General features: G+C 41.7%; 1 protein-coding gene across 1 annotated transcript in view; it reads right to left on the reverse strand.

Moving 5' to 3' along the window:
* The window catches only part of MUC4 (mucin 4, cell surface associated), a 43593-nt gene that overhangs the window by 18794 nt on the left and 14634 nt on the right, over window positions 1–10165 (reverse strand). The window contains exons 9-16 of the mRNA XM_042782127.1: window positions 9381–9500; window positions 8377–8585; window positions 7771–7861; window positions 7082–7249; window positions 6733–6834; window positions 6109–6339; window positions 4916–5053; window positions 4092–4273 (exon numbers count right to left, since the gene is read on the reverse strand). Coding sequence (XP_042638061.1) covers window positions 4092–4273; window positions 4916–5053; window positions 6109–6339; window positions 6733–6834; window positions 7082–7249; window positions 7771–7861; window positions 8377–8585; window positions 9381–9500 — 1241 coding nt within the window. The remainder of the gene's footprint in view (window positions 1–4091; window positions 4274–4915; window positions 5054–6108; window positions 6340–6732; window positions 6835–7081; window positions 7250–7770; window positions 7862–8376; window positions 8586–9380; window positions 9501–10165) is intronic.

Below are 10165 nucleotides of genomic sequence, written 5' to 3' on the forward strand. Positions count from 1 at the left end.
TGATGGGATCTGGATTGGGATTGCATTGAATGTATAGATTGCTTTGGGTAGTATTGACATTTTCACAATGTTCAATCTTCTATCCATTAGCATGGTATGTTCTTTCATTTATGCAGATCTCTTACAGTTTCTTGAAGTATTGTTTTGTAGTTTTCTTTGTACAGGTCTTTTGCGTCCCTGGTAAGATTTATTCCCAAGTATTTTATTTTTTTAGTAGCTAAGGAGCTCTGGTGGCAGAGTGGATAAGGGACTTGATTGCTAACCAGTAGGTCGTGGTTCAAACCCACCAGCTGCTCCATGGAAGGAAGGTGGAGCAATCTACTTCCATAAAGATTTACAGCCTCAGAAACCAAATGGGGCTCGCTGTGAGTCAGAAATGCCATCCCAGTCGATGGCACTGAATTTGCTTTTGGGTTTATTGTAAATGGTATTGATTTCCTTATTTCCTTTCCAGCAATCTTGTTGCTGGTGTAGAGGAATCCAATTGATTTTTGAATGTTGATCTTGTATCCTGCCACTATGCTGAATCTCTCAATTAGTTCCAGTAGTTTTCTTGCTGAGCTTCTTGTGTTTTCTATGCATAGGATCATATCATCAGCAAATATGGATAGTCTTACTACTTCCTTACCAATTTAGATGCTTGATTTCCCTTTCTTGCCTTATTACCCTGGCTAGGACTTCCAATACAATGTTGAATTGAAGTGGTGATAGAGGGCATCCTTGTCTGGTTTCAGTCTTTCTCCGTTGAGAATAACGTTGGCTGTTGCTTTTGCATCCAAACCAAACCAAACTCACTGCAGTCGAGTTGATTCGACTGATAGCAATCCCTTCTTGGGTTTCTGAGGCGGAAGCAGATTGCCCAACCTTCCTTCTGAGGAGTGGTGGTGGGTTTGAACCACCAGCCTTCTGGTTAGCAGTCAAATGCTTAGGTACCACATCACCAAATCGCCTACATATGCCCTTTATTATGTTGAGGAATGTCCCTTGTATTCGTATTTTGCTGAGAGTTTTGATCAGGAATGGGTGTTGGATTTTACCAAATGTCTTTTCTGCATCTATTGATATGATCATGTGGTTCTTTTTCTTTATTTTACTTATGTGATGAATTACACTGATTGTTTTTCTAATGTTGAATCATACTTGCATACTTGGTATGAATGCCACTTGGTCATAATGTATTATTTTTGGTGTGTTGTTGGGGTCTGTTGGCTAGTATTTTGTTGAAGATTTTTGTATTTTCATTCATGAGGGATATTGGTCTGTAGTTTTCCTTTTTAGTGATGTCTTTGCCTGGTTTTGGTATCAAGATTATGCTTGCTTCATAAAATGAATTTGGGAGGATTCCATCCTTTTCAATGTTTTGGAATCATTTGAGTAGGATTGGTGTCAGTTCTTCTCTGAATGTTTTGTAGAATTCTCCAGTGAAACCACCTGGGCCAGGACTTTTTTGTTGGTAATTTTTTTATGACCTGTTCAATTTCTTCTTTTGTTATGGGTCAGTTGAACTTTGCCACCTCAGTCTGTGTTAGTTTAGGTAAGTAGCATGTTTCTAGAAATCTATCCATTTCTTCTAGATTTTTATACTTGTTGGAGTATAGTTCTTCATAGTATCCTGATATGATCTTTTCTATTTCAGGTGATTCTGTTGTGATGTTGCCCAATTAGTTTTTTGTTCATGTCATTTGTATTCTCTCCCTCCTTTCCTTTGTTAAATTTGCCAGTGGTTTGTCAATTTTATTAATCTTTTTTTTAAAAAAAAACCTTCTAATCTTGTTGATTTTTTCTATTGTCTTTCTATTTTCTGTTTCTGCTCAAATCTGTGTTATTTCCTTTCTTCTGGTAACTGTAGGCTTTTTTGCTGCTCTTTTTCTAATTGTTGAAGATGTTGGTTTAAAGTGTTGATTTTGGCTCTTTCTTCTTTTTTGATGTGTGCATTTATTTCTATAAATTGGCCTCTGATCACTGCTTTTGCTGAGTCCCAAAGATTTTGGTATGTTGTGTTTTCACTCTTGTTTGATTCAAGGAATTTTTTAATTTCATTTTTTATTTCTTCTATTACCCCGTCATTTTCAAGGAGGGTGTTATTTAGTTTCCATCTTTTTCTGTTGGTCTCCTTATTGTTGATTTCTAATTTTATAGCATTGTGATCTGAGAAGATGCTTTGCAGTATTTCATTGTTTTTAAATTTATCGATGCTTGCTTTGTGGCCTATCCTGGAGAATGTTCCATGTACACTGGAAGAGTATGTATATGTTGCTACTGTTGGGTGAAGTGCTCTGTAGATGTCTATAAGGTCAAGTTGTTGGATTGTACTGTTTGGCTATTCCGTGGCTTTTTGAGTTTCTTTCCAGTTGTTCTATCTTTGATTGAAAGTGGTGTATTAAAGTCTCCTGCTATTATTGTGGAGTCATCTATTTGTCTTTTCAAGTCTATTAAAGTCTGATTTATGTATTTTGGGGCTCTTTTGCTGGGTGCATAGATATTTATTATGGTTATGTCCTCTTGTTCAATTGATCCTTTAATCACTATATAATGTCCTCCCTTGTTTCTTAGCTTTTGTCTAAAAGTCAATTTTATCAGAAATTAATATTGCCACTCCTGCTTATTTTTGGTTGCCAATTGCTTGATATATCTTTTTCCAACCTTTGGTTTTTAGTCTATTTGTGTCTTTCTCTCTAAAGTATGTCTCTTGTAGACAGCATATTGATGGGTTATGTTCTCTTATCCAGTCTGCAACTCTCTGTCTCTTGAGTGGCACATTTAATCCATTTACATTCAGTGTAATTATTGACAAGTATGAATTTATTGCTGTTATTTTGTTATGTATTTTTTTCATGGTGTTGCTTATTTCTTTGTTCCATATAATTTTCTGTGCAGAGCTCATTTTTTTTTATGAATTGTGTTACCATTTCCTTTATTGCTATTGGTTTAAGATTTGCTAAATATTTGTGTTTGTGCTCTTTTTATTTTGATGTGAAGGTTTATCATTTTTCTTTGAAGTTACCTTGTAATTTATAATTTTCTTCCCAAGTTTAGAATAGTCTGTTTTATCTCACAATTGTCTTGACTTCCTCACCATTTACCAGCTCTGTAACCACATTATTTTTGCCTTCTTTTTGGTTTGTAGTTGTCCTCATTTACCAATTCATGTCTCTAGTTCTCTGTTTATAGTCTTGTAAGCTTATTTTATTTTAGATACTTCCATAACTGGGTTGGTTTCTAGACTATGTCATCATGTGTGTTAATGGTCATTTGCTGTTTACTGTTGTTGGTTTTCAATCCAAGAAACACCTCTACCACTTCCAAGTAGCAATTCTCAGCTTAGGCTTCAGGAAAAGTGTGTGTGTTTGTGTGTGTGTGTACGTGCCAAATGCTTTCCTTCTTAGATTTCCCTTTATAAATATAAAAAGTAAGTGGGACAAGATTCATGGAGTTAGGCCAAGTGTCTTGTCTCAAAACTTGAGCAGAGAAAAATTTCTTCCAACTGGGAAAGAGATGGAGGAAGAGAGGAAAGAAAAAAGGAGTTTTGGGTTCCCAAGATCACAGTGACCTGTACCTCTTTTCCTGACACCATGATGATCAGGGCCCAAAGAGAAATGGCAATGTGATGCTTCTAATGGATGTTTCACATGGATGCTTTCCTGCCTGTGCCCCAATACCATGAATTGGTTTGGAATCCAGAACTGTGGAACTGGGAATCACTAAGAACTCTAAGAATGGCTGAGGTAGAAGTTTCCTGCCAACTTGACAGAATGGGAGCTTGGAGATAAAAAATAAGGATGAGCCAACAACAACAACAATAAGCAATAAAAGAAAGTTTTATTTGTTACATATGTGAGCTTGTGGCCTAAGATTGGTATCTGTTCTACTCACCTCCCACAGCTCTGCCCCACATCCAACATGTACATTACCCAGGAGAGGCTAAATTACAACATCCCTTCAATTTCCATTTTTCTCCTAAAATGGAACTCTCTTGCATTCAGATTTGTACTTTTGAAAGTGGATATTTTGAGAGATCTAGGACAATACATTGATATTAATCTGTTTTTTTTTTTTTTTTTTTTCTGCTCTGAAACTTCCCCAACACTCACCTTGAGGGAAGAATTGCCAGCCCGGCTGGTCTGGTTGTATAAACACTGGCTCTCTGCACTGCAAAAGCAGGCCACAATATTGGGCTGGAGTTCAGATGACAAGCCATTCTTGATATTTCTTGCTAGAATCTCCAGAGTGAATGGTTCCAGTGACTTTGGTATCCACAGCAATGTTCCATTCTCTGTCCCAGGAAAGACATTGAGAGCTGTGAGACCTCTCTGCTCTGCTGTCTGACCATCCTGGAGCTGGTTTTAGGGTATTTAGTGTCCTGATTGTTGATGTTGGACTTTTCCCCACTCCTCTCACACCCACCCTAAATCTCATCAAGTGTTTCCTTGAGCAAGTTTGGCTTCCTTGGGGTTTCTGAGGTGGTATCTCCATGGAAGTAAATTAATTGCCCAACCTTCCTTCTGAGGAGTGGCTGGTGGGTTTGAACCTCCAGCCCTCTGGTTAGCAGTCAAATGCCTTAGGCACTATGCCACCAGAGCTCCCATCAAATTTAAATGACAGTAATTGCACAGGATATTAAAAAACAAAACAAACAAAAACCCTGCTGTTGAGTCAATTTCAACTCATAGTGAGGTTGTAGGACAGACTAGAACTGCCCCATGGGGTTTCCAAGGCCATAAATCTTTATGGAAACAGACTGCCACATATTACTCCTGCAGAGTGACTGGTGGATTTGAACCTCTGTCTTCTGTTTAGCAGCCTATCATTTAACCACTGAGCCACCAGAGCTCCCACACACAGGGTTTATAGATGCAAAATTACCCAAAGCTTGATTCCGAGCTCATTCCCTACCTCCTCAACAAAACATTCTTACCAAAGAGTGTGAAGTCAGTAGAGTTGTTTCTGAGAGAGAATGTGACACTCTCAGAGTTGCTGGTGTATTGAAACTGCTTGGTCTGCCCCTTGTAGGCTTTAATCTCATGATCACCTTTAATAGAGGGTGGATACTGATCTGAAACACAAAAAGAGAACACAGGGTCTGAGGCAGGGCACTCTTTTCCTTACTATCTTTCTCTTTCTCCAGCTGTCTAGTTTGTGTAAGGCATTCCCAGGACTGTGACCCACCTCTGGGAGGATTATTTTGTGTACCTGCTCTCATACCAATACAGGGCAGCTTGGGGTTGGAGGAAGCCTGCCAAATCTTTAGCTTCTCTTTTTCTACCTCCTCTTCAAACATTTCAAGAGAGCAGTGTTGTTCAGGCTATCATAGTCTTGCCTTTGGAAGAGGGCTGAAAACCATGAGGGTAGTGTCTAGATGAGCATTGCATTTGTTAGGAAATAGAGTAAGTAAAAAGCTTTTCACTGATCTCTGTTTTGTGGAGCCCTGCTGTTTCCATTCCATTGTTCATTCATTCATTCATTATTTAACAAATATTTATTGAGCACCTACTATGTGGCTGGCACTGTTCTAGGTAGTGAGGATATATCAATGAACAAAACAGACAAAAACCTCTGCCCTTGTGAAACTTGCAGTCTTGTTTGTATATGGTGAGGAGAGAAAGAACTTAAAATATCCATACAAAATTATAAAATGTTATATAGTTATAAATGCTAAGGAGGAAGAATAAAGCAGGGAATAGAAAGTGTGGATGAGTATGACATTTTAGATAGGGTAGCCAAGAAAGGCCTTGCAGAGAAGGTGACATTTGAATAAAGACTTGAAGGAGGTGAGGAAGTGAGTCTTTGGCAAAGAGAACAGCAAGTGAAAAAGCTTATTGTTGAGAGTGAACTTGGCATATCTGAAGACCAGCAAAGAAGCCAATGGAGCTGGAATGAAGTAAAGGCAGCAAGGAGGAACAGGAGAAGAGCAATGGGTATGAGTTTGAATATGTCTTAAAAGTCATCATAAGGACTGAGTGAGCTGGTGATTCATTGGTGGGTTTTGAGCAGAGGAGTAGTAACAGCAATAGAATCTGTTAAATGAATGAAAAAAGGGTGTCATGGAAATGCACCTCCTGATCTGCTCTCCAATTCTGGAAATGCTTATCTGGGTCTGATGCCACTTACTGAGGGTGGCATTGATTGCCTGGAAACTTCCAAAAATCATCCTGGTGTGCAGTCCAGTGTTTATGTCCCGCGTGGCCAGAGCATCAAAGATGCATTGTACATCTTTATTACACTTGGAAGTCAAATTTTGATCCAAGGAGGTGTTTCTCAGTTGGTTAAAGAAGACAGGGGTGAAGTTGGAAGGCAGCTGGTCATTCCTCTTGCCAAAGAGACTTGTTCCATTGATTTTCCCTATAACATATAAGGTATGATGGTGATGGCACTAGGGATGGGGCTCCAGTTGTATTTTTGCTCTGTCTACCACTTATCCTCACTTTATATAAGTTGGAGCAAAGGGAGGGTGGTGTAGAGGAGATAGAATGGTTCTCAGCTTCTGGTCCAGAGATTCTTATTCTGTGAGTGATGGGTCACCCATTTTCCCCAACCTATCTCCCAAGTAGACCGATGCAGGTGGGATGGGGGTAAATCTGATGTGGCATCAGACTTAGAGTCTCCTCCTGGACTTTCCATCCCACTCTTACAAAGGACAGAGGTGCAGTTCTCATATGTCTGAGGGAAACATCTCTCCCTTCCCTCATCCTGCCCCTGCCCCATCTGCCCTGAGGACTTAGGGCTCAGACTTACAGGTCATTGCATAGTGAAAAATCATCTCCTCAGAGCTGTCTTGGGGAATAGTGGAGTCATTGGGCATCTTGAAGTCATCATTTGGATTGTCATTCCAGACCCCTGAGGGACAGAGTAGGAGGTCAGTCACCCTGGGATTGTGGCTCTTCTCCTCCTTGGGAGTATCCAACAGGTTATACCTCTCCTCCCTCCTGGCCAGCCCTGTGTCTTGAGGGTATAGCTCCAAAGAGACTGAGAAATGGAAGCAGTTTAGGGTGTCTGTAGGCCAACAGAAGAAGCTGGTTTTTACTTGGGGGTCTGAGCTCCTGTTGTGGCCACTGCCTCAGAGGCAGTCTGACCTGCTTCTTACCCAGGAGGCCCTCTGTGTGGTTTTGATACTCCTCTGGAAGGCTAGAGGAGGCATGGAGAATGTTGGAGAGAGCTATCACTGAGATGGTCACTGTCCCATCAAAGTTGGCTGAGACCATAGAACCGTTGCGGGTCAGTATGAGTCCAGTGGTGTTAAATATCTCCTGGCCTAGAACATTGGGAAACAGATGAAGAAACCATTGAATTGTTATTTTAAGTGAATTGTATGATAGGTGGACTATATCCCAATAAAGCTGTCACAAAAAAGGAAAAGAAGAAGAAAAAGAAGGAGAAGAAACCAGCCAGTAGCCCTGAAGCTCTAAGACTTGGCAGTCCTGGAGGGTCACAATGCAGGGAGGAGACTCTAAAAACAGCTCTGGGATGTCCTGGGGACACTGTCTCTAATGGACCTAAATCAAACACACAGGACACCCCCAAGGCTACACCACTTCCTTCTTCCTAGGGTCTGAAGATGGACTAGCAAAAAAGAGGTCTCAGGACTGGAAGAAAGGACAGTAGTGAGGAGGGAACATTTAATGCTCTATTCCTGGGTTACAGTTGCTGAAGAGACAGAGTGGTGACTCCTCTCCTCTGACCCTCCTCACCCAAACACACACTGCTCCCAGGACACTGGACACCCCACTGAGCCCCCAACCAAGGGAAGCAGGTTGATGGGAGTCCCCAGCCTACCTTTTGCATCTTTATGGTTGTCTTCAAATGCCACAGTCTTGTTATTGAGCTGAACTTGGATTTTGTCATTTTTCTCAAGGAGCCATTGAACCTTGAAGGGAATTAGAGAAGGTCTAAGTCTGACCCATATGTGGATCCAGAGGTTCAGAAATGAGGCACCTGAGAGCAACTCAGGGCTGGAAACTGAGTCTGGGATGAAGGTGACAAAGTGTGACAATGATGTTCTGATAGCTAATATCTATTGAATGTTTAGCATGGGCCAGACTCTGTACAAGGCATATTTCTCTGATTATTTTGTTTAAATTTCACGACAGCCTGAGAAGTGGGCAATGTTATCATCTGAGGCACTGAGAAGTAATTTCTTCAAAGTCACACAGCTAAGAAATGGGGCCAAGACTCTAATCCTGCCTTCCTGAGAGCTTGCTCTTAAAGCTACTGCACTAGTAGGGTGTGTTCTCCCTCCCTCTCTCTCATCTCCTTTCCTTTCTTTTTCTCCCTTTCCTCTTCCTGTTCTCTCTTTCCTCGTGGACCTTGGTTTCTAGCTGAAGGTCACTGATGGGCTCTCTTTGGGGGATGCAGGGATGCCCTGAGCTCCCCTTCACTCACGGTGATAGGCTCCAAGCTGCTGGATTTGTACTGAGCAGCAAAGGCAATGAAGTTGGTGGCCTGGGCTGTGCCAGTCTGGGCAGTGCGGCCCTGCAACAGGAAGGAGGAGTTTCCATCCCAGGCCCGGACCAGCAGGAAGTCCCCCAGCCCATTGAAGGTGTAATTGGCACCATCCAAGGTGATGATATGAGGATCTCCAAACATCCAGGCTGGAGAAAAAAAAAAAAAAAAAAGAAAACCAAGGGTAGTTGTTCTTGTTCTGGTTTGTTGTTAGTTGTCGTTGAGTTGGCTCCAACTCATGACAACCTTATTACAATGGAACAAAACTTCAACCTAGTCCTGCACGACCTTCATGACTGTTGGTGTATGAATCCATTGTTGTGGCTTTTATGTCAATCCATCTCATTGAGGGAATCTTGTTTTCACTGACCCTCTACCAATCATGACGTCCTTTTCTAGAAACTAGTCTTTCCTGATGACATGTCCAAAGTAAGTGAGGCAAAGTCTTGTCATCTTTGCTAAGGAACAATCTGGTTGTATTTCTTCTAAGACTAATTTGCTTGTTCTTTTGGCAGTCTGTGGTATATTCAATATTCTTCACCAACACCACAGTTTGAATGCATGAAATTTTCTTCTGTCTTCCCTTCTCATTGTCCAGCTTTTTCAGGGCTGAGATTTCTGTCCCCATCACTTTCTAGGGAGGGCATTTGCTGTTAGACTCAAGCCTGAGGAGATGTTCATTGAGTGTGGAACCCTCCTAAAAGTTTTCTTGCACTTTTGGGCCCCTTACTCCATTCATATCTATTCATTATTCCCCTATCACCTATTTTTACCCTTTCCCCAACCCCATGTACACAGCTTGTCCATTTGCCATGAGCACCACACTGGAAACATCTCCATCTTTCCTGTGGCTATAGCTCTGGTGCGAAAGCTGGTCCTTCTCTGGTCCAGCTTCCACGTCCCAGAGGCCAAAAGGGTACCCCTCCCCAGATGTTCTACTTCACCTGGTCTTGGGGGTCTGTATCCAGCACAGCTGACACGGGGCTCCCTTTGCTGGTACAGGATGCAAAAGTGGGGTTTGTCATTCCAGCGGCAACACCAGTTATATGGCTCTAGTTCCTGGTCTGTGAAGAAGAGCAGCATGTTGAGGGAGGTGGAGGAAGAGGAGAACTCATCTGGAAGACTTGTTAGGGCAGGATGATGTTGTGATAATACTATGGGTTTGGAATCAAGCACTCCACAGTTCAAATCTGCCCTGCTCAATGACCTCAGGTGGTTGACCTACCCGGTTACTATCTCCTTTGCAGGCTTGTTGGATAAACCATTGTGCAGCAGAGGCCCTGAAACATGGTAAGTAGACACTAAAGGAAATTCTTTTCTTGAAGAGTATGTGCTTAGTTTCACTCCTCTCAAACTGTTCAGAATGGGAAGGAGGCATTGCATGGACTGGGGACTACTAAGGAGTCTACAAAAGTAGGAGGGATATAATGGGAGGGCACCCTTGCCCTCCATGCACATGACCCTGTGCTCTCTAGGTCTTTTTAAATTAATTAATTATTTTTTAACTGTGATTTGGGTGAAAGTTTACAGAGCAAATTCACTTTCCATACAGCAGTTCACAGACATGTTGTCTCATGACATTGACTACAATTTACCCCAATGTAACAGCTCCCCTCCCACTTCCTCCCGACAGTCACCTCTTCCCTATGTCCATCCCTCCATGCACTCCTGCCCCCTGAACTGTCTCCCTGTGCATAAACAGCCTTCTTTCTCCCATGATTATTCTCTC

The sequence above is a fragment of the Orycteropus afer genome, unplaced genomic scaffold, assembly GCF_000298275.1.
Source record: "Orycteropus afer afer isolate SDZICR_OR568_19922 unplaced genomic scaffold, OryAfe1.0 scaffold00245, whole genome shotgun sequence".
Lineage (NCBI taxonomy): Eukaryota > Metazoa > Chordata > Mammalia > Tubulidentata > Orycteropodidae > Orycteropus > Orycteropus afer.